At 42.8% G+C, this 25,402-nt stretch overlaps 2 protein-coding genes across 2 annotated transcripts in view; both read right to left on the reverse strand.

Moving 5' to 3' along the window:
* LOC311004120 (protein NLRC3-like) overlaps positions 1-21,730 on the reverse strand; it is a gene marked incomplete at both ends in the record, with an annotated part of 29,249 nt that extends 7,519 nt beyond the window's left edge. The window contains 7 exons of the mRNA XM_083996068.1: positions 11,638-11,811; positions 11,903-12,076; positions 18,075-18,248; positions 18,362-20,165; positions 20,319-20,547; positions 20,708-20,786; positions 21,708-21,730. Coding sequence (XP_083852194.1) covers positions 11,638-11,811; positions 11,903-12,076; positions 18,075-18,248; positions 18,362-20,165; positions 20,319-20,547; positions 20,708-20,786; positions 21,708-21,730 — 2,657 coding nt within the window. The remainder of the gene's footprint in view (positions 1-11,637; positions 11,812-11,902; positions 12,077-18,074; positions 18,249-18,361; positions 20,166-20,318; positions 20,548-20,707; positions 20,787-21,707) is intronic.
* LOC311004858 (NLR family CARD domain-containing protein 3-like) overlaps positions 1-25,402 on the reverse strand; it is a gene marked incomplete at its 3' end in the record, with an annotated part of 170,770 nt that overhangs the window by 64,103 nt on the left and 81,265 nt on the right. The window lies entirely within an intron of this gene.

Raw genomic sequence — 25,402 nt, forward strand, 5'->3', positions numbered from 1 at the left:
TGTTCAGGCTGCAAGACATCCGCCGACCGCTGGTCGCAAGCGGTGGAGAGCCAAAGCTGTCAAGGACGCGCATGCAGCGTCATTTGACATCACATCTGCGGACAGCGCGGGAAATTCGGACCCAGAATTGCAGCGCATTATGCAGCACACAGCCTGTTCAAGGCAACAGAGAGATACGCGAGTGGGCTCATTCTTTTTGGTTTTGAACGCTTCATCGCCCATTAGCAGTAAAAAACTTAAAACGCATGTGCATTTCTTCACAAATCCTGCCTCATGAACCTTTAAGTAACATGGTTACTGAACATGGCAAAGATGATGCCACTTTATGACTTAAAATTGGTCGGTAGCCTATTTCATCAACTTAGCTCAGGAGTTTCTTGCTGTGCAGCCATAGAAACAGACATGGTCCAGCGCCACGGGAGAAATAACCCCGAATTCGGTCAGTCAGTCAGTTTTTTTTTTACAACGGAGTCCTATGGGAGTCAGGGCTTAAAGTAAAAAAAAATCCTGAGCCTGAACTTTTTTCCAAGGAGCGGGGTGCAGTGGATCCGACGCATACACATTATAGGCAGTTTAGCAAACAACTTTTTGGCATTGTGCTTGGTAATGTACACAGGGTTCATACACATTTTAACCAACGAATTTCCATGATTTTCCCATGACTTGGCAACAAGTTTCCATGACATTACAAGACCTCTAAAACATCAATAGCCTATATGCATGAAATGTATGAAAACTATGTAAAAAAAAAAAAAAAAAAAGTGGAAATGTCAAAAAATAGATCTAATCATTACAATGGGCTTTATGCACAGCTCCACTACTTCCTGAGCTCAAGCCAGCTTCATTATTACATACAGACAAATGAATTAATCCAGGTGTGGACAATGGTCATTCTCCCCCAGAAAAAAATGAAATGTGATTTTAACACATTGAAGCATTCTGGTGTACTCTGAGAAGAACATGAAGGGAGCATTTGTTTCAGATTTTTAAAAAAAAGGCACACTGAGTACTGACTTAGGTTCCTATAGCTTAATTGTAAGGCAACAAGGCAAGAATGGCTGGAGTGTATGAAACTGAACTCAACTGGTCGCGTTGCGCTGCGGACATGCACGGGGGGAAAAAAAAACGAAACCGAATGCGCGCCGTTATGTCCGCTCGGACCACCAGGGTCGTTTGTGCCGACGTCAACAGCGGCAAGAGACCCAACGCTACTTGGCGTATCACTGCCTCCAGCGAGTGACTGAGTCACGTCACCAGGCTCATACAGTACGCGCAGGCAGGCCAGGGTTGTCTTGCATACGACACATTTAGCTTTGTATTTGTCCTCCGTCTTCTCCAGCCATGAACTTCTCTGTGTGCAGCCAAACATTGTGTGTGTGTTTTTTTTTCCTGAAATTTGCAAACGCCGGCACGGTGCCGGAATACTTTAAGACCTGGGGAGTGCTGTCTTATTTTAACTGGCCCATCCAGTTTTCTGAAGGCCCACCCACAATCAAAATCCTGGCGCCGCTACTGGTGACAGCACAGCGATCTCAGCTGCTACAGCTGTTGCTGTTATTGTTTTTAACAAAGACAAAGGCAGCGCTTGATTGCTGAAAGGCAAAGCCTGTGTGGCGCTGGCAGCGGCCACAAATAAGAGACTCCAGCGTTGATGAGGTGCTGACAACAATGTACGGTGGTTGTGTCCACACACCCGTACCGGTTTTATGTGACTAAAGGGGACATGTTGGCACAGGAGGGAGTGGAGTGTGGATGCGAGCCAATCTCCTTCAACCATGCACGGAAAAGGGGAATGATTGGAAAGGTTTTTCTAATTTATTGAGAAACGATGCCCAGGTCAGCAATGCATGACAAAAAACATGTGGTTCATTCGTCCCCTCCAATCACATAAACCAACACAGCGTGGACACACACAACTCCGGTGGCGCCGGTGACGTGTAGAAAAGCGAAAAAAGTGTTTCCATTACACTTTTGCGATACACGTTTGTATCGATACGTCTCAAAAACCACCTCATGAGAGCGTAAAAACCTTTTAGCGATATTTGAGAGTTTTTTCGAAATGTAGGTGTTTCCATTACCAGCTTTTTATTTCGATATTTAGGTTTTTCGCATTTCAAGGGGTAATGGAAACGCACCTACTGTGACTGATGAAAGCTGCACAGCTCATGTTTGAAACACTCTGAGATTTTGGCTTCAGTATAAACTGTGTTGGGACTAGAGGGCTGCACGGGCCTGGAAATTAAGCCCGTACCCAGCCCGAGCCCGAGACTCTCAAACCCGACCCGAACCGAGTCTGAATAAATAAATTAAAAACCAGGCCCGACCCGGCCCGTTACCCGAAATGTTACTATGCAAAATGCACATTATTTTCTTTTTTTTTTGTCATTTAAGTATTTATTTATTTTTCAACAAATAATAAAATACATACAAAAGACAACAGCAAACAGATAGAGAAAAAAAAAATTATATATATATAAAAAAAAAAAAAAAAACAGGCAGTCAAAACAAAAGGACAACACCCCTCTGTACCTTTATATGTTTGTGATTATATCAATTGTGATGTGATTCAACATATGCTTATTGTGACAAGTCCTTGATGTATCGAAAGAAATAGTCCCATACTACATGGAACTTCCCTTTAACATTGTTCTTCCTGGCAATCAGATATTCGAAAGATGCAGTCTCTGTCATCAGTTGAGTCCAATTTGCAAGCCCCGGTGTACACGTACTCTTCCAATTCCTCAGTATCAGCCTTGCTGCAGTAATGAGGCCTGCTGTTATTAGCGCATGCTGTCCTTTGTTGACTCCTCGTGGCAAAAGTGTGCTATCTCCCAGGAGACAAAACAGTGGTGATTCCGGTAAGTTTTGTCCCAACCACTCTCCCAATTTCTTTAATACTTCTTTCCAGAAAGGTACTACCACCGGACATTCCCAAAAGGCATGCAAAAATGTACCATATTCTCCTTTACACTTCCAACATCTTTTGTCTTCCACTAAACCCATTCTAAAGAGCTTCATAGGAGTATAGTAATATCTATGTATGATTTTGTAATGGGTAAATTTGCTTCTAATATCCCTAGTGGCCCACCCAACCTTGGAAACTATATTATGCCATTTCTCCCTACTTATTTCACATTCTAAATCTCTTTGCCATATTAATCTAAGATTCTCAGTGTTCACACTTTGTAGTTCCATTATGTTTTTGTAAAATATTGAGGCACTATGCATTGTACTTGGCAAGTCAAAAAGTTTTTGTAACATGTTAGGTTCTTCTATATTTCTGTTGAGTGGGAACACACTCCGCACACTGCTCCTTAGTTGTAAATATTTCCAAAATTCACCCCTTCCCTCCAGGAGAAATTGATCCACTAGTTCCTGATATGACTTTTAATTGTCGGCGACTTTAATGTGCATGTCTGCTGTGAGACCAGACCACTGGCCAGAGACTTTCTGAATCTAATTGACTCTCTTAATCTCACGCAGTCTGTTTCGGAACCAACGCACGAAAAAGGCCATATTTTGGATCTTGTACTGTCACATGGACTGGATGTACAAATAACCGAAATATGCCACATACCTCTTTCCGACCATCTACCTGTCTTATTTTCCCTCTCGCTACCCACGCCCCCCACCACAGACACTGCGCCCACTCGCTGCCTCCGTGCTTTTAACACTTCGACTCCTCTGCAGTTTTCTGCTGCCTGGAAAGACTCATATTCCCTTGACAACTTTGGCGACCTCAATGTGGATGCTTGTTTAAAATTGTTTGACTCTCGCTGTACGGAGATCCTAGACTCCATTGCGCCCATGTCGCTAAGGCGCGTAAAGCCACAAACTGAGCCGTGGCTGAATGAGTCCACCCGTGCACTCCGACGCGCGTGTAGACGAGCGGAGAGAAAGTGGAAAAAAGACAATCTCCAGATCTCTCGGCATCTCCTACGTGATTGCCTTCTTAATTATCAGCAGGCTGTTAAAGCTGCTAAAACTGAATATTTTTCTTCACTTGTTTCAAAAAATGCTCACAAACCTCAGGTTCTTTTTAATGTGTTCGACTCACTAGTGAACCCTTGTGATGCAGTCTCTGTTCAACCGTCTGTTTCTCTGTGTGAAGACTTTTTGCAATTCTTTGTCAATAAGATTTCGGTCCTTAGATCCTCACTCCCCCAGCATGCTCAGGACCCCGCAATTCCTATAGCAAGCTCAGCTGTTTTCCACCAGTTTGAGCATGTTTCACTTCCTGCTCTCACTGAAATAGTTCAACACCTACGCCCTGCTAACTGCCCATCTGACGGCATTCCATCCCATCTGTTTAAGGAGGTTTTCAGCTCAGTTGGGTCTTTTATTCTGTTTCTTATTAACTTGTGTCTCACCTCTGGTTGCGTCCCAGCTTCCTTCAAGCATGCCACAGTACAGCCTGTTTTAAAAAAGAAAAAATTGGATCCCTTGGTCCTTTCTAATTTCAGGCCAATTTCCAAACTCCCGTTTATCTCCAAGGTCTTAGAGAAAGTTGTTTTTAACCAACTGCAAGAATTCCTACATCAGGCAAATGTTGGTGAACAATTTCAGTCTGGTTTTAAGTCCCTTCACAGCACCGAAACAGCTCTTTTAAAAGTTTTTAATGACCTTCTTTTAAACCTTGATTCTGGTAACTGTGCACTTTTAATGCTGCTAGATCTCACAGCAGCATTTGACACGGTAGATCACACCATTCTATTGTCACGCCTCGAGCACTGTGTGGGCATTAAAGGTACTGCTCTAGAATGGTTTAAATCCTACCTTGCAGACAGATCATTCTGCGTACAATTAGGGCAGTTCTCCTCCTCAGTGGCCCCCCTGACCTGCGGGGTCCCCCAGGGGTCAGTTCTTGGCCCGTTATTGTTCTCCCTTTATATGCTACCCCTGGGGTCAATATTTAGGAAACATGGCATCACTTTCCATTGCTTCGCGGATGATGTGCAGGTATACCTACCAGTGAAGGCCACCTCCAAAGAATCCTTCCATACAGTGTTTAATTGCATGGCAGACATTAAAACATGGATGGACCTTAATTTCCTAAAATTAAATGAAAACAAAACAGAAATCATTCTATTTGGTCACCCTGACCTGGTCCAGGTCCTTGCCAGTTCCCTTGGCCCACTAGCACCTTACGTAAGTTCCCAGGCTAGAAACCTTGGTGTTATTATTGATGGGGCGTTCAAATTGGACAAGCAGATCAGTTCCGTGGTCAAAGCCAGCTTCTTCCAGCTTCGGCTCTTAGCCAAGGTCAAGCCCTATCTTAGAAGGGCTGATCTTGAAAAAGTCATGCATGCTTTTATTTCATCACGTTTAGACTACTGTAACTCCCTGTATGTCGGCATCGGCCAATCTGAACTAAACCGTCTGCAGCTTGTGCAGAATGCAGCAGCCCGGCTCCTAACTGGGACAAAGAAACGCGAGCATATAACACCGGTGCTCTCCTCCCTTCACTGGCTCCCGGTTAAGTTCAGGATTGATTTTAAGATTCTTTTATTTGTTTTTAAGTCTCTGAATGGATTGGCCCCAGAATACCTGTCCAACCTTATTAATGTACACCGACCCCCCAGAGCCCTGAGGTCATCTGACCAGTTGGTTCTGGACGTTCCCCGATCCTTCCTTAGAACCAAAGGCGATCGAGCCTTTGCAGTTGCGGCTCCCACATTGTGGAACTCTCTGCCACTTTCTGTGCGGTCTGCTACGAGCCTCGCTACTTTCAAAACGCACCTTAAGACCTACTTGTTTACTCTGGCCTTTGGCTGAGTTAAGTCACTGTATTTTGGATTTATACTGTATTACTCCTCTCATGTGTATTGCTTATCTGTTCATTTATTGTACTGCTTTGCTTGTATTGCTCGTTGTATTGCTGACTTTTATCCTGTAAAGCACTTTGGCTGGCCTCCGGCCTTTAAAGGTGCTATATAAATAAAGCTGACATTGACATTGACATTGACTTAAAAACTGCATCCTTATACAGATCATCAATCACACATATACCGTTCCTCTGCCAAGGATCCCAGCAAAATGACCGTTTACCTATCATGATGCGTGGATTATCCCATATGGACGAATAACCTTGTTTGTATTTTGATTTCCCCATCAACCTATGCACCTCAGACCACACCCAGTGAGAGTGCTTCAAAATAGGACTTTTTCCCCCCTCTACCACTTTGATCTGAGAAAGAACCTGTATTGGTCTTGAGGGAGCCACCATGGCCATTTCTATCTTTACCCAATCTGGTTGAGAATCATAGTTAGCCCAATGCCTCACCAGTTTAGCCAGTTCAAAAGCCAAATTATATATCTCTACATTTGGAAGGGCCAGGCCCCCATTTTCCCTAGTAGTACATAACTTTTTAATATTAATCCTAGGCTTTTTTCCATTCCACAAATATTCTTTAACCATTTGATTATATTGTTTGTATATGCCACTAGGAATGATTAATGGAAGCATCATTGATATATAATTAAATTGTGGTGCTATCACCATCTTAATAGTATTAATTTTGCCCCACAGAGTGAGATTAATTATCTTCCATCTTTCCAACTTATTTTTCATCTTTTGAAGTAATGGCATTAGATTCATTTCTATTATATCAGATAAATCAGCTGTCAACTTTAATCCTAGGTATTTCATTCCTACCGGGATCCATCTAAACTGAAAATTAGAGATCTCCGATTGAGAGAAAAACCTAGATATAGGCATCACCTCAGATTTCTGCCAGTTAATTTTATATCCGGATATTCGAGAAAATGATTCAATCTTATTAAGGATTATGGGAATAGAACTAGCTGGGTCTGAGATAAGTAGCAAAATATCGTCTGCGTACAAAAACAGCTTATGTTCTGTCCCACCACCCCACACCCCTTTAATACCCGTATCTGCTCTTAGAGCTATAGCTAATGGTTCTAGAAATATGGTAAAAAGCAGTGGACTTAACGGATCCCCCTGTTTCTGGCCCCTCGTGAGACCAAAAAAGGGAGATTTCAGACCATTAGTTAAAACAGATGCCTTAGGGGACAGGTAAATAATCTTTATCCATTTAATGAAACCCTCTCCAAATCCAAACACTCTCAAGGTATAAAAAAGGTAAGCCAGTTCCACCCTGTCATACGCTTTTTCTGCGTCCAATGAAAATGCTGCGGTGGGTGTGTCTGCATCACGGCTTGACCACATAAGATGCAATAACCGCCTAACATTATCTGATGAGGAGCGCCCTTTAACAAACCCCACTTGGTCTGCATGCACTATATGTGGCATAGATCTTTCTATTCTTGTGGCAAGCACTTTAGTAAGAATTTTGCCATCGACATCTATTAAACTGATGGGTCTATAGCTCCCCGGGTCTGTAGGTTCTCTGTCTTTCTTTAGTATCAAGGTAATTAACGCCTCATTAAATGTATCTGGTAATCGCCCCCTATCGAATGACTCTTCATATACTTTTGTTAATATAGGTGCCAATATGTCAATATATCTCTTATAATATTCAACTGGCAACCCATCCAACCCCGGTGACTTTCCTATTTTTAGTGATGATATTGCATCTCTAACTTCTCCTTCAGTAATAATTCCCTCCATCTGTGCAACTTGTCCTTCTGACAGTTTTGGGATATTTATATTGGTGAAGAAGGCTTCAAATTGTTCTTCTGATGGATCTACTTCTGATTTATAAAGCTTCACATAAAAGTCTTTGAACACTTCATTAATGTCCTTTGCACCTGTTACCAGTTCCCCGTTTGTGTTTTTAATTGCAGGTATTATAAAGCTAGCATCTTGTTTTTTTAATTGTCTAGCCAATAATTTACTGGCCTTTTCCCCACTTTCATAGAAGTTGCTTTTCATTCTAAACATAGCATATTCTACCTTTTTACTGTATAACTCATTTAACTGGAATTTTAATTCACAAACTTTTCTCAGACGGTCCTCTGTATGATTATCCGCCAATTCCTTTTCTGCATCCTTCAACTGGGATTCTAATCCCAACATTTGTTTTATACCATCTTTTTTCTTCTTACTCGAGTGAGCTATTATTTTACCTCTTACATACGCCTTAGAGGCCTCCCACACTGAACCTAATCTCTCAGTTGAACCTATATTAATGTCAAAAAACATTCTAAGATCTTCCCCTAATGTATTGGCAAAGGTTTCATCCTGAAGCAATGATACATTCATCCTCCATCTATTAGACTTACTAACGTCTGACCCCAATTTGACCCCCCATTGCACAGTAGCATGGACCGTGCAATAGGCCCAATTGTACAGTCTACTGTTCCTTCTACCAGGTCTTTGGATACCAGAAAATAATCTAAGCGACTGTGACTTTTATGTACATTTGAATAAAATGTGTATTCTCTATCTCTGGGGTGTACTAACCTCCAAATATCAACCAGGCCCAGGTCTTTCATCATTAAATGTATAGCTCTTCTGTCTCTCGGCACACTATTTGTGAAGGCCGTTTTATCCAAAACCCCATCTTGTACCTGGTTGTAATCACCAGAAATCATAGTGTGACCGTCTTCTATTTCCCCCATCATTTTATTAACATTATGAAAAAAGGCCGGCTCTTCCTTATTTGGGGCATATATATTGCATATATTAACCTTGACATCATTTATTTTTGCCTCAACACATATTATTCTCCCTTCATTGTCCTTATGTTGTTTCAACATGACAAAATTTAGTTTTTTATGTATAAGTATTGCAACCCCACATTTCTTACTATTATAAGAGCTGTGATATACCTGTCCTACCCACCCTGTCTTAAATTTATTTATCTCTGTGTCCACCAGATGTGTCTCCTGTAGCAGGGCCACATCCACTTGTTGAGACCTAAGATAAGACAGGCATTTTTTCCTTTTAGCAGGGTTATGTGATCCATTTATATTCCAGCTAATAAACCTTACCAAATTAACCATATCTTAAGATCCTTTGTATTCCAGCACATTGAGTTATCCAAAACCTACTGTACATTACACAATCAATCACATCATTTAATACTGACCATTTAGGGTGTTGTCCAACTGCCATCCTTACCAAACAAAAAAAGAACAAAGACATGTGTTGTGCCCTGTATTTGACACTCATGGCACTCTGCCACAGAACCAAACAAACCAAAAAGACATCCATGGGTGGGAAAAACAACATCCACCTAAAACCCATAGATGCAAACACCTTAACTCCTACCCCCTTGCTCTCCCAAAGAGAAATAGAAAATAAAAATAAAAAAAAGATCTACCCCAACTGGTCCGTGAGTCGTGTGTAATGACCAGCCCAAAGAACCCCCACCAACCCTTCGCCCCGTTATTCAAAACTACTATCCTTATTATCAGTGCTTTCCATGCTTTCCAACATGTGGCATCGGACTGCCACTGCCAGCCCCGCTTGATAAAACAGGGTGCCGTCCTCATTTATCATAAACAAGTTTAACCCTCCCAAGTAGAACATGTACATTTCCTATTTTCTGTTTCTCATATGTCATTAAGAACCTATTGACTTAAAATAAAATAAAATAAGAAAAACTTAAATCGGAGATTCTTCTCATACAATAATCAAAACAAAAATCCAGGTGTATAGGTAAAGCATCACTCTACCAGAAACCACATGTCTGGTTCTACTTACCCCTGGTACCATCAGGGAGAGAAAATATATGTTTTTCAGGCCATAGGATATAAATGAATAAATAAAAGAAAGAGGGGAGAAACTTGCCTCCAATGACCAGTGCAGCGTTTATGAAACAAAAACTTTTCCTCCTTCATTGATACTGGTCTTTCATACTATAATACGTCCTTTTTTAAATGCCTCAGGCAAAAAACAAAACCAGGTATCCTATGTCCATCATCAGGCAGCCTGCAGGCAGTCCGTCATTCTCTTGGCATTTATTCTAGGTCTTCTCCATCGTGCGCGTCTGCGTCACCGGTGCTGGAGGCTCCAGCAGCTTCTTTATTCAGAAATGCAAGTGCTTTGCGGTGATCATCAAATCTCATCCTCTTTCCTTTCCAGGTGAAGCGCATTTGTGCCGGTGGTGCCACAGTAAACCTCACATCCAGAGAGTGCAACTTTTCCCTCACCTCCGAAAACTTTTTCCTCTTCTCTGCCCACTCCCGTGGCAGGTCCTGGAAAAAAGAGAGCTTACATCCTTTCCACACAACTCCCTGACCTTCCCTATATTTTCGTTTCGCGGCAGCGAACACTTTCTCCTTCTCCAAGAAGCACAGGAAGCGGATGACAATAGGACGCGGTGATCGATTCTCATCCACCACTGGTCCGCCGGGGACCCGATGCACTCTCTGTAGCTGCGCTTGATCCACGGTTATGCCCAGAGCCTCGACAATGATGTTCCTCACACATATCTCCGGTTTGCCCTCTTCCAACTTCTCTTTCAAACCAACCAGGACCAGGTTCTGGCGCCTGTCCCGATAGTTGGCATCCTGTTGGGCCGCCTCAAGCCCTGCGCACTTCTTGACATTTCCTTCCACTATGTGCCGGAGGCCAACGTTTTCGTCTTCTAAATCAGATATCCTACTTTCAGCTTCCTCCAGACGCTGTATGACGCCATCAACATCCGTGCGGAGCCCCGCATTGTCTTTTTTAACTGTGTCAATATCAGCTTGCAACACCATTATTAACTTACTAACATGCCCAAGCTCATCCATAGCTTTTCCGAGTGATTTTTGCATAGCCGACAGGACGTTCGTATCCACGTGTCGTTTGTCGCCACCTTGATCACCCACTTCTTCTTGTTTGTCATCATCCTGTATGTCCGCCATGATGCTAGCGTTACTCCGCAGCGTTCTTGGGGGCCGTTGACTTTGCCCTGTTGCCATTTAACACTTAGATTTGTTGCACCGTGCCCAAAGGAAAGTTCTCACTCACACTTTTATCACTTTAGAGTAAACTCTATCTATCGCATTTCGAGGTTTCGGGTTGTTCAATTGGGAGCTCCGTTTTAGGCGGCCATGTTCCTCAGCGTGCTCACGTGACTCAATGCACATTATTTTCAATGACGACAAACATTTAACAGCGCAACGCTCGTCAAGTGGCTCGGAAGTGAGACGACTCGGTAGAGAGAGAGAGCGTTTGGTGGACACGGCCGTGTGTGTGTGTGTATGTGTGCCAGAGCAACCTCACTCATACACGACAGGAACCAGCAGAGAAGGACCGAGAGACGTGCTCAGCGACACCAGAGGGCAGCCCGCATCCAACCTGCACCTGGGCTCCCCTGCCTAGACTGCAGACGGATGATTGGCTCACGGATCCACCTGAAGTGGCACTAGCGACACACGCGCGCTCGCGACCAACGACCAAGACCAGCTGTCCGGTGCAGCCCGACCCGACCCGGCCCGTTACCCGTTGTGTTACCCATGGGCTTGGGTCGGGTAGCCATGCTCTAGTTGGGACAAGTCAGACTGAGACAGAGGCCGTCAGTGGAGTGGGCGGAGCTTCACTGTGGCCTACACCACCTCTGGATATGGTCTGAGTGATGGGATCTGGTGTCATTAATGCATGGATCACCTGAGACAGATGTTAATACCAGGTGTGACCAGGTGTGAATGGGGCCATAGAAAATGTTCCAGCTCCTCCTCCTCTATCAGACAGTGTGTGTGGCTGCAGCAGCCTCTCCATACCTGAGAGAGTCCAGTCTCCAGTCTGGATCCTCCAGTCCAGCAGACAGCAGCTTCACTCCTGAGGCTCCTGGATGGTTGTAGCTCAGGTCGAGCTCTCTCAGATGGGAGGGGTTGGAGCTCAGAGCTGAGGCCAGAGAAGCACAGCCTTCCTCTGTGACCAGACATCCTGACAGACTGAACACACACAACAACACACAGGAACCCTCTGTCAACACTTGCTGCTGTGTTCAAGAGGCATCAGATAAACAGCTGGATGGATCCTCACCTGAGAGTCTCCAGTCTACAGTGTGGACGCTCCAGTCCAGCAGACAGCAGCTTCACTCTTGAGTCCTGCAGGTTGTTGTTACTCAGGTCCAGGTGTCTCAGACTAGAGGGCTGGGAGCTGAAGACTGAGGACAGAGCTTCACAGCTTCTCTCTGAGAGGTTACAGCTGCTCAGTCTGAAGAGGAATTCAAGGAAAAACACTCACATTCTCAATATGAAGGAAATAACAGGTTAGAATCATAAATACACAACATTTCAACACTGAGAGTTTACAGTTTGTTCTTGTTGTTTGTATATATACAGTGTTAAAATCACAGACTCCACCCTACCTGCATCACCACAGTCACACCTAACCACACCCCCTAAGGTGATATAACCCCGCCCTCTGACCTTTGACCCTCTCTTTCCCTCCAAACATTTGCCTGAAGACAACGTCACTGTACTGACCTCACTTCCTTTGTTTATTGGTTTAAGTTGCTCATGTTGTTTGAATGTTATCATATTGATTTTTATCTCATACTAGAGACCTGAGTTTGACCTTAAAGTGAATCACCAAAACTGTGGATGTGTTAAAGCAGAAGTAAGTGATATATTTGTGTTAATATAAGTCTTAAATAGTTATATCTTCCGACAGCAATCACTTACATAGAGTGTTTGGTCTGAAACACGGGTCTCTCAGTCCCTCTGCTCTGCTCTGAGCCGAAGAGAAAACATTTATCGTATCCTACAGTTTTTATCCAATGAGGAGAGAGAACGGCATGCAGGGCTGTGTGTGCAGCCAAGGAACGCCGTGAATGTGGTGACGTAGGGACGAGGACTGTTATGGTGCGTTCAAGGAAACTCGTATTTTTCCGACCGTGAAGTCGTACCAGTTCGATCTGGTACGAGTTCACCGGTCGGAAGTTACGAGTGGCCGTTATAGTGACTTTCACCGGTAAAACAGGTCGGAGTGGGTTGCCTGGAACGCTACAAAGTCGTAAGTTGTGACTTGAAGCTGTAATTTACGATTTCAAAAGCCTGCCTGGAACGCAGCATTAGCGAAAACGACCGGACCACTCACTTCTGCTTTAATTAAAGCAGAAGTAAGCGGAATGTGTGTGTTAATATAAGTCTTAAATAGTTTTATCTTCCGACGGCAATCACTTATATAGAGTGTTTGGTCTGAAACACGGGTCTGTCAGTCACTCTGCTCTGCTGTAAGCCGAGGAGAAAACTTTCCTCGTATCCTACAACCTTTATCCAATGAGGAGAGAGAACGGCAAAAAGGGGCGGTCCTCTCCGTGTGTGCAGCCAAGGGATGCGCGTGAATGTGGTGACGTAGGGACGAGGGCGGGGACTGCTAACTCCATCGGCTGACAGGAAGTTAGCCAAAACGACCGGATCACTTACTTCTGCTTTAAGTTAAAGAAAAATAACTTCATTTATCTTTATTATTTGTTTGATGTCATAATGTGTAATGTTCCTTTATTATTTCATTGTACAGAGCAAATCATCCACTACCTACACCAACCATCATCTATACTGTTTTCTCCAAACAATAAAATATTGGGACAGATTCCTGGAATCAGTGTTTTAATGCTCATACCACTTCAGATGTTCAGTGAGCCACCACCACCAAATGCAGTTTAGTTTCTTCAGTCAGTGTTTGTGTCAGTTCACACTTAGAACTCCTTATAAGTTCAGTTCATACAGATGAAAATGAACTAATTCATGTTCATTTGTTCTGTTCATTTAAATAAATAATCAGCTGTTGTTTTTCAGTAGAACTTCCTTCTACCTCCATCACCAGCCTCTACTCACTGCCACTAACAAACTCTATGAATTAATGAACCTTAAGAATCACAGACGTGAGTTACATTTACAACTAACAAACAAAATGTTGAGATTGAGAAAATATTATAAACAATGAGTCATGTTCTGCTGAAAGTGAAAGTCCAGGTGTAGTGAAGGTAAACTGTATATGGAAATATCCAGGGGCTTTTTTTCTTTTTTCACTTGTTTGTTAATCAATCACTCAAACAAACTGTCTTCAGCAATAGTAGATGTGTCTGTACCTTCTGTACCACAACGACATACTATTGAAGCTGGGCCGTCTCCATGGAGACGTCATGAGACGTGATGTAAAACTGTCATAAAACCTGAGCAGTGTTCACTCTAGTGACAGTGAACGCTGCTCAGGTTCATCATTTAAACTGATTCATTCAGTTCAACATTCACTAAAACATGAACATGTCCAATGAAGCACAGCCTTCCTCTGTGACCAGACATCCTGACAGACTGAACACACACAACAACACACAGGAACCCTCTGTCAACACCTGCTGCTGTGTAGTGTTGCTTTCGTCAACGAAAATTATGATGAAATATCATCGTCAACGACCCTTTATCACGTGATGAAAACGAGACGAGACGAAACGTAAACAGTGGCCATGTGACGATAACTATAATAAAATATATAATGCAATACTATTGACGAATAAAAACGAGACTAAATGTGGTTCACAAAACAAAAACTCTGCTAAAATGTCTCTTCATTTTCGTTGACCAAAACAAGACGAGATGAAATAATTATTATTTTGCAGTATTTCTGTTTCATAGGCAGCGACGTCACTTATTTAGAAGATGCAGCTGCGCTGGGTTAGTGTTAACGAGTCAAACTACTGAGACACGTGTGTGACTAGTCTAGCGTGTGTGTGTGTGTGCGTGCGTGTGTGTATGACTAGCGTGTATGTAGCTATTTGTTTGTGTGTGTGAGAGAGAGTGTAAAGTGGGTTTCTCCAAAATATCTGCTAAATCTAGTGTGTGGGAACCGAAAATAAATATGTTGAGCAGCATCTTCCATGTCTGGAATGGATGTATTCTATAAGGTAACAATAATATAAAAACTAGAAAATTTCCTCTGGGGAAATTTTGAAAGGCCCACGGGGCTACTGCTGGTTTTGCCATCTCTGTAAACATGGGAATCAAACCCACGATCTTAAAGCAGAAGTAAGCGATCCGGTCGTTTTGGCTAATGCTGCGTTCCAGGTAGGCTTTTGAAACCGTAAATTACAGCTTCAAGTCACAACTTACGACTTTGTAGCGTTCCAGGCAACCCACTCGTGTTTTTCCGACCTGTTTTACCTGTGAAAGTCACTATAACGGCCACTCGTAACTTCTGACCCGTGAAGTCGTACCGGATCGAACTGGTACAACTTCACAGGTCGGAAAAACACGAGTTACGGGTTGCCTTGAACGCACCATAACAGTCCTCGTCCCTACGTCACCACATTCACGTGCATCCCTTGGCTGCACACACAGCCCTGCATGCCGTTCTCTCTCCTCATTGGATAAAAACTGTAGGATACAAGAAATGTTTTCTCCTCGGCTCAGAGCAGAGCAGAGTGACTGACAGACCCGTGTTTCGGTCCAAACACTCTATGTAAGTGATTGCTGTTGGAAGATATAACTATTTAAGACTTATATTAACACAAATATATCACTTACTTCTGCTTTAAGGTCAAGACAGAGCTGATCAGACAGACACATGATCATCTTTCTATAAGCACTGATATGGAGGAGCTGTAATCACATTAGGTTAACTGTGTGTGTGTGTGTATAATCACATGAAGTTACCTGTGTGTGTTAGAGTGTGGGAGAGGAGTGTGCGCTTCCGCGCGCATTTGTATGTTACCTGTGTGTTTTGATGTGTGTGTGTGTAACTGTAATCACATGAAGCTGGTTCTAGAGTCTGTGTGTGACTGACTTGACACATGTTATGAGCTGCATCCTGTGTCAGTCTGATTTAGCTGTGTCTGTGTTTATAAACATTTAAACGAGCGCCAGGTGGATTGTTTATGAAGTTAACGAGCTCTGGCCTGAGGATCAAAGAGGTTACCACGGCGATAGGGGCCCCCGAGGCTGAGAAAGACAGAAACGTGGAGAAAAAGAGCGATTTTCTGCCTCTGCACCGGTCTCACATTTAGGCTTACTGTGTCAAAACGGTAACTCCTATCAGAACAAAACACAGATCACGTTGCTCTAAGGACTTCCTGAAAAATGTGGTACGATTTGGTGTTTCTACAGTAAATATTTTGGAGACGCTGGCAGTTTTAAAACATCGGTCCGTTCTGCTTCTCTCAGAAAATATTTGTATTGGAGTCAATGAGGAGCAGAGACAGACGTGGCCGCACTCAGAGGCTTGTTCTGTAAATTCTGTAAGTCTCTCTGATATTTTGAGCACATGATATGAGAGATAACAAGTTTGTCTTACAAATTCTGAAAAAATTATGTGTGTAGTAGTGTTGGGCAATTTTGACATTCTCAGATCGTCCCAATCGCCCTCCCTGGAGATCGACCACCCCCCACCCTAACACTTCCCTTTTATTCTGCACAGTTGTATTTATTTGTTCTTTTCATTATTTATTCTTACTGATGTGTTTATTGTTGTTTATTCTGTGCTTTTTAATGTTGTTTATTCCGTGCTGTGTGTTTTGTTTTGGTATTGTTTATTGATGATTTATTCTGTGTTTTTGATGATTTTAACTGCTGTAAAGTGTCCTTGAGTGGCGTGAAAGGCGCTTTCTAAATAAAATTTATTATTATTATTATTATTATTATGAGTTTCGCTTTTACCGTGCCCTGCTGTCATGCTGTCATGCATGCGCGCTTCTCTCTCTCTCTGTGTGTGTGAGGGCTAATAATGGAGAGGCTATGATCAATAAACGGAATGATATTGCGTTGCCGAAAGCCGAAAAATCCATTCATGGCGGACGTAATTCACTGGACGTCTTAGTGAACACCTCGTCGGGCTGTGACATACAGTAACAGGGCTGGCGTCGGCAGCCTAGTCACAGCCACAACACCAGCTAAACGTGTTTCCTCAAATTTGAGGCGGAGTGGCCACCCTGTTTACCACAGAGATTTTGTGTGCGGTCATATGACTACCTGGCTCTGTCTGATTGGACGTCGCCAGTGGCTGCATTTGATTGGTGAAACACTGTCATTTGACAGAGTATCTGTTGGAAGCAGCAAGCCAAGCGGCTTCATTAAAACAAAACAAACAGATTGCGCATTAGATCAATAAAAAAGTAGCGCGTATGTGTGTGTGTAAAATCGGCAAGAAAACAAAACATCGCCGCTCGTCCTTCCAATCGCCAATAGACGATTGGATCGCCAATCGGCACAACCCTAGTGTGTAGAGTGTAAATTGTGGCCGGGCTGAGTGTGGAAAGAGAAAAAATCTTTTTTTGAGTTTTTCTGGCCTCTCTCCCACTCTAACCGATGATGTCACGCACTCTGACACGAACATTCCGTGCAATACACAACCATTATAATCTCATAATTTCTCCAAAAATGAGCATGGTCATTGAACAGGGATTGATCAAAAACTATATAACCTATCAAAACGTGGAGTAATACACCAATACACAAGACTTGTGTCTACTGTTTAAAGTTTAAATGGAGTCTCTAGGTGAAAGTATGCCTGAGCAGTAGACGTTTGTTAAACTCCAATTATTGGTCTTTTTCGCTCTTTTTTTTTTCGCCCGTCCCATTGACTTCAATGCAAAATTTTGAGCAGTTTTTCACGACTTACATCGCGAAAAATTCGTAAACTGTTGAGAAATGTAATAGCTTACCGATCCCGATCAAACCGCACGTTTTGATAATTTGTTTATAACTAGTAGCGAATCGAAAATCGTCCGGAAGATGAAAAAAAAAAATAACTAGGAAAAAATCCACACAATAACAGTAGTGCCCGGGCAAAGCTATTTCATAGCTGTTGGGACCAGTGCCCGGTGCGATTGCCCGTGGCCCTAATAAGATAACCATGTTTGAATTGTGAAATTGATTTGACTAAAAGAAAAATTTGGTTTCGTCTATAGTTAGGCTACTATACAAGGTAATTATATTAACTGGGTTAAATAGAATTACATTACTAGAACGAGATTAAAATAATTGACTGTCATTGACTGTCATCAGTTTTCGTCGACTAAAACTAGTCGAAAATAGTCATGGGTTATTCTGACTAAAATAAGACTAAAATGCTCAGAGTTTTAGTTGACTAAAACTAATAAAAACTAAAATGACAGTTTGGCACAAAGACTAGACTAAAACTAAAATTAAAACAGGCCGCCAAAAACAACACTACTGCTGTGTTCAAGTGTCATCAGATAAACAGGATGGATCCTCACCTGAGAGTCTCCAGTCTACAGTGTGGACTCTCCAGTCCACCAGACAGCAGCTTCACTCCTGAGTCCTGCAGGTTGTTGTTACTCAGGTCCAGGTGTCTGAGACTAGAGGACTGGGAGCTGAGGACTGAGGACAGAGCTTCACAGCTTCTCTCTGAGAGGTTACAGCAGCTCAGTCTGAAGAGATGATCATGAGGAATTAAAGAAGAAAGGAGTTTATTATCTGTTCTGTTGAAAGACAGAAGGGTTTTTATGTAATGATGAATAAATCAAACTATTTCTACACTTACAGAGCTTTGTTGGAGGCTTTGACCACTGGCAGCAGCCTCAGAAGAGCCTCCTCTGAGGCAGAGTATTTCTTCAGGTCAAACTCGTCCAGATCTTCTTCTGATGACAGTAAGATGAAGCCCAGAGCCGACCACTGAGCAGGAGACAGTTTATCTGTGGAGAGACGTCCTGAGCTCAGGGACTGTTGGATCTCCTCCACGAGTGAACGATCATTCAGTTCATTCAGACAGTGGAACAGGTTGATGCTTTTCTCTGCAGAGGGAGTCTCTTCAATCTTCTTCTTGATGTACAGGACTGTTTTCTGATTGGACCGTGAGTCACTTCCTGTCTGTGTCATCCGACCTCGTAGGAGATTTTGATTGGTCGTCAGTGAAAGACCCAGGAGGAAGCGGAGGAACAAGTCCAGGTGTCCATTTGGACTCTGTAAGGCCTCGTCCACAGCGCTCCGGTAGAAGTTTCTCTCTGCAGATTTGACTCCTGATGTTTCAGTCTTCTTGGAGGTTGTTTGTTGTTGTGACATCAGGTTGAGTCCAGAGTTGATGAAGGTCAGATGGACATGAAGAGCAGCCAGAAACTCCTGAACACTCAGATGGACGAAGCAGAACACCTTGTCCTGGTACAGGCCTCTCTCCTCCTTAAAGATCTGTGTGAACACTCCTGAGTACACTGAGGCTGCTCTGATATCGATGCCACACTCTGTCAGGTCTGATTCATAGAAGATCAGGTTTCCTTTCTGCAGCTGCTCAAAAGCCAGTTTTCCCAGACACTCAATCATCTTCCTGCTCTCTGGACTCCAGTGTGGATCTGTCTCAGCTCCTTCATCATACTTGACCTTCTTCAGTTTTAGATGAACCACCAGGAAGTGGATGTACATCTCAGTCAGGGTCTTGGGCAGCTTTCCTCTCCTTCTGGTCTTCAACAGCTCCTCCAGAACTGTAGCAGAGATCCAGCAGAAGACTGGGATGTGGCACATGATGTGGAGGCTTCGTGAGGTCTTGATGTGGGAGATTATCTCTCTGGCCTGCTGCTCATCTCTGAACCTCTTCCTGAAGTACTCCTCCTTCTGTGGGTCAGTGAACCCTCTGACCTCTGTCACCATGTCAACACAGTAAGGAGGAATGTGATTGGCTGCTGCAGGTCGTGTGGTTATCCAGAGGCGAGCAGAGGGAAGCAGGTTCCCCCTGATGAGGTTGGTCAGCAGCACGTTGACTGAGGTGGACTCTGTCACATCAGTCAGGGTCTCAGTGTTGTGGAAGTCCAGAGGAAGTCGACACTCGTCCAGACCGTCAAAGATGAAAACCACCTGGAACTCATCAAACCTGCAGATTCCTGCTTCTTTGGTTTCAGAGAAGAAGTGATGAACAAGTTCCACCAAGCTGAACTTTCTCTCTTTCAGCACATTCAGCTCTCTGAAGGTGAAGGGAAATGTGAAGTGTATGTCTTGGTTGGTTTTGTCTTCAGCCCAGTCCAGAGTGAACTTCTGTGTTAAGACTGTTTTCCCAATGCCAGCCACTCCCTTTGTCATCACTGTTCTGATTGGTCGGTCTCTGCCAGGTGGGGCTTTAAAGATGTCTTCTTGTCTGATGGTTGTTTCTGGTCTGTCTGGTTTCCTGGATGCTGTTTCAATCTGTCTGACCTCATGTTCATCATTGACCCCTCCAGTCCCTCCCTCTGTGATGTAGAGCTCTGTGTAGATCTGCTTCAGAAGGGTTTGGTGTCCTGCTTTAGAGATCCCCTCAAACACACACTGGAACTTCTTCCTCAGGGCAGATTTGAGTTTACGTCCACAAACTGGAGCAAAATATTCTGAATGAAAACACAAGAAATTAGATCAATAAGAAAATATAACATTTTAATTCTTCTAAATAACGACTATGTGAACATGTTTCCCTCCATGTGTTGATGTCAGTGAACGCCTGATTTGTCCGTCATGTTGAATCTTTAGAGAAATCCTCTTACCGCTCTGCAGACGCTCAGCCAGCTCCTCCTGCTTCATCCTCCTCAGGAAGTTCACTGTGATCTTCACTAATTCCTCTCTGCTGCTCCACCTCTGCTCTTCGTCCTCACCATCCAACACCTCCTCATCCTCCCGCTGACTCCCTGAGCATTCTGGGTAATCTGGACTCAGAGCCTTGTGGATCTTCTTCAGCTCATTCTTGACAAAAGTGACCATGTTCTCCTCCAGCCGCTGGAACAGAAACTCTATGAGTGACAGCATCAAACTAAAACCATGGAGCCAAACATCAGATCCATGTTGGACAGACTGACAATCCACTGGTGTCAAAGTGCAGCATGGAGATGATGGTGAACACAACAGATGTAACAGCAGCTGTTGGACATGTCCTCACCATAAATATGGAGTCCAGGTGTGTTTGATGCTGCTGGGCAGACTGACCACTGGGAACCTCTGAGCTCTCCTGGTCCACTCTGTGGAGGAATCAGTGTCAAGTCAACATCAGGGCAGAGAGATAATACAAGATGGACTTTATATGTCCCCTGAGGACGTTCACAACAGACACAGACACTTTGGTTTCAGACCTGGTCCAACAACACGTCGTACAAACTGGTTCTTTTCTACAATAACCTGAGTCTGACTGTCAGTTACAGCTTACATCTGATCAGCTGATCCACGTCCTTCTTTAAAGGTAATGAACCGTTCATTTGACCAGTCACTCTTTAAAGACAGACAGCTGGGTTCAGGAGAGTCTGGTCTCTGCTGCTGGATCCTGAAACAACAACACAACTCATGTTTGACAGTTTTAGGTTTTCAAAAGAATTCTCTGCAAAGTTATTTTAAGGGTTACAAATGTGAATGACTTCCTTTTCCTACATGTTGTAACAATGGGCCTCATTCACCAATATCTCTTTAAGTTCATTCATCTTCCGCCGCAAGTTGCAAGAGCACCGCGGAGCCCAGTCTCTCCCTCTCCCACACATCAGCACCTGTCCTGGGCTACAGCTTGGCTCGCTCCACCGTCCTTTATTTTTGAAGTATAACTAATAATAATGCAACGTATAGCCTAACTAAATACACGTATGAGTGATCAGAACAGTAAATTGTTTACGCTACTTTTAAAAGGAGTAATAAGTCATTTAAAACGAGGAGCGAGCCGAGCCGACATGGTGCAGGTGCTGATGTGTGGATGAGAGGAGTGGACAGACTGGGCAGGAGCAACCAGCCCAGAGGCGTCTCGTCAGTCCTCGGCCGTCTTCAATGTCTCTAGACACCCCTTTCAATCCGTTTAAGGTTATTTGTTTGTGTTTAGGGAGGCTATATTTGCATAGAATATTTTTTGGCAACCAGAAAAGCAATGTCTGACCCGGCGTTTATTTCGGATGGGTGTTTACGGTTTACTCGGTGGCGGCGCCATCACACTCGCTTGCAAAAAAAAAAAAAAAAAAAAAAGACAAGAAAAAAAGGGGGAAAAAACCGCACTCACACACATTTTGTCTGAAGGAGGGAAGCGCGTCACAGCATCATTTTTATTAAATCATAGTTTTCTCTAAATTAAGACAGTGTGAGGGACTATTTTTCACCCAGCCCCCCCAAAATGTAGGGTAACGTTACGCTATGTAAAAAATTTTTTTTTTAAATTGCGTGTATCGTTTAGGGATTTTTTACTAAACGTTTACAGTTTCATTCCGTGTAAACGTTTACACGTGTACAAAGTCACACCCCTAGTTGAGAAGGAAATGTAAAATGCCCAAACAAAAATCTAAAGGGGCGTCTGAACAAAAAGCAGCTGTTATATTTAGTAGCGTCAGCAGTGGATGCAATAACAGAAAAAAAGATGCATGGGATGCTGTCAGTCATTCACTGAACGTGTGTCTGAGTTATAACTCAGCTTTTAATGAGAATCATTGAAATGTGACTCCACAGGAAGAACGTCCAACAGAAACTCAAAACCTTTGAAATGTAGTTTTGTCTCTTACATCTGATCAGCTGATCCACGTCCTCCTTTAAAGTTAGTGAGAATGTCCTTTGAGTCGTTGCTCTTTACAGACAGACAGCTGGGTTCAGGAGAGTTTGGTCTCTGCTGCTGGATCCTGAAACAACAACACAACTGATGAATGTGCATGTTGGAGAAAAACTGATGAGAAATATCTTCAATCTTTTAATAAACACAACAACTGACTTTTAGAGAGAAAAGTCTTTCTGACTGTTTTAAACTCTGACCTTTGACCTGTGGTCTGGCTTTTGGTTTTAGAGGGAGGGGCTCCCTCCTCTCTGTCCTCACACTGATCCATGCTGCTGAGCTCACATCCACATCAGCTCACACACACTTTGTAGCTTCACCTGCAGAGGAAACACACATCATTCATGTGCACAGCAGCTCACATGTCCATCATGTCTCCAGCTGCTCCTCCACTGATTGGCTCTTCTCCTCTGCTTCATATCAGTGTCAGTTGAATGCAGTCACACAGCAGTGAGGAAGAGGAAGCTGCCAACAGCTGCTCTACTTCTACTATCAGTCCACTAGATGGCGTCATGAAGCTGCAGCCCAGCAACATGATCCATGGACCAGTGTTTCCATCCACTGACACACACAAGGACTGAGATCCACTGAGTTGATGTGACACAGTCTCTGTGTGGACAGCGTCCCTGTAGAAAACCACTGGATCAAACAAGCTACACACACAACAACTGGGCCTCCACTTATTTCCACACAACTTCCATCAGGAGTTTTTTTTCTTAACGCTTTCTTCTTTTTTTAATGGCGGCAAATAGTAACATCCATTGTCTTCTGGGGTCAAAATGACTCAAACTGGTTTGACGGCTAAAAAGCACAAAATATAACATTATTACACAAATGTATGTTTCATCTTTTTATTCAACTTCAGACCAACCTATTAATACTAATTTCACACTTTTTTTGTAATTAATACCTTAATTTATATTAAATTATGCCTATTTTTTGAGTTTCACAAAACAGAAAATCTGAATAATTTCAAATATAGTAAAGATCAAAAGGAAAATGAATTAATGGATTAACAGACACTGGTGTATGACAAACTTCCATCAGGATTTTTTTGTTAACCCTTTCATTTTTTGTATGGCAGAAAATAGTAACATCAAAATGACCCCAACTGGGTGATGTGGGTTAGGGTTAAAAAGCACAAAACATGATCACACATATTTGTGTTATAAAACAAATCAACATTAATTTCCAAAACATTTAACAGCATACATTCAATCTTTCTAAAATAGCTTTTCAGAAACAATCTTCATTCAGAAACAGTCTCTCTTTCTGTGACAGTTGCCCCTCACCTAGCTGCCCCTCACCCAGTTGCCCCTCGCCCAGATCCTGGCCCATCACTCTAAAGGGTAAATGCGCATTCTGCCCTCGCCAGACTGATGTCAAAACAGGCGAAATGGGCCAAAAATGCAATGCAACAACACACTATTACTACCTGCATCTGAGGACACATGCAGACTGTTTCTGAATGAAGACTGATTCTGAAACGTTAGTTTTGAATGTGCTGATGCTGTTAAATGTTAAATGTTTTGGAAATGAATGTTGATTTGTTTTATAACACAAATATGTGTGATAATGTTATGTTTTGTGCTCTTCTGTCCTCTGGGGACAAAATAGTGTTACTAAATTCAATAAAACACCCATAATTCAACCAAATTGCTTCAAATTCATTTTAACTATTAACATCATAGTATTAAACAAATCCACTAACCCATCCACTAACTCTGCTTCTGCTCTTATTCCAGCGCTTCTACCCACAACATCCACACAACATGGAGGACACGGTTCTGTCGGTCCAGACTTTACAGCTACAGCTCTGACTCAGCTACAGTAACATTATAGTAACACAACAACAACACAACGACACGTTGAAGGGCAGAGAACTCAGGTAACGACAGGTGTTAACGAGGAAAACATTCAGACTGTTCACCTTACCTTCACACAGGGAAATAAACTGCGACACAACCGCTGCGTGAAAGTGAAAGTAAACTTTAAACAGGAAGAGAAGGAGGAAGAGGAGGAGGAGGAGGAGGAGGTGACATGTGTAATCTGAGTAGAGAGACGGGTGTTTTTACTGCTGTTTATTTCTACTACTGAACCATAAAGAGTTAAAACATTAATGATAATATCGATCTCCAGTCCGCCGCTTGTCAGAAGAACATGTGTGTTTCCCCTGTGTGTGTTGTGTTGTGTTGTTGTGATGTCGTCAGGAGCGTCAGCAGGGGGCGACACTGATCCACTGCAGCAGGGACAACACCCACAGGAGAAGAACTGGGAGCTTCCTAGAAAACATCCATGGAAAAGCAGGAGGAAGAGAAGATGGAGGGACTGTATCTTCCAATCAGCTGTAAAAGCCTCTGTCAGTGATTCTGTGTGTTTGAACTCATCTCCAGTTTCCTCCAGGACGCTGCAGGACTCCATGCACGGCTCCACTCACACTTTTACCACAAAATAAAATATTCAAGGACACAAAAATACATTTGAGAGCCAAATTAAAAATGTTAATGCAACACATTGCATTACCACAGGAGATTACAGGCAGACGTTGATAAAAATAACAATTCTTTAATGAAGTAATGCAGATGTTTATTAACAATCATTTAACTCTTGCGTGAAAACTGTAACCGAATGAACCTGCACCGTCCAACTAACTCTTACTCTTACTTTTCAGCCTTCCTACAAATTAACTCGAGTAAAAGTAAAAATATTTGCCTTGGAAATGTATTCAAGTAAGAGTAATAAGTACCAAAGAAATCTAATACTCAAGTAAAGTACAAATCCTCTAGATATGTATAAGTACAGTACTCAAGTAAATGTACTCTGTTACTGTCCACCGCTGGTTTTTACTGTTTCACAGTTGATAACTTAAAGGATTTGTTTAATGGTTAAAAAGAGATTAAACAAAATGAATCATATTTCATGGTTAAAAGTAAAAAGTATTGTAATTCATGGAAAACAGCTAAAATCATCACATTTCATGGCAGAAAAAAAAGCTAAAATAATGTATGGTTTTAAAATGTGTAAAAATAAATATTCCATTTGATAGGCTATAGAACTAAAACCAAA

This window comes from Trachurus trachurus, assembly GCF_905171665.1.
Source record: "Trachurus trachurus genome assembly, chromosome: 21".
Classification (NCBI taxonomy): domain Eukaryota; kingdom Metazoa; phylum Chordata; class Actinopteri; order Carangiformes; family Carangidae; genus Trachurus; species Trachurus trachurus.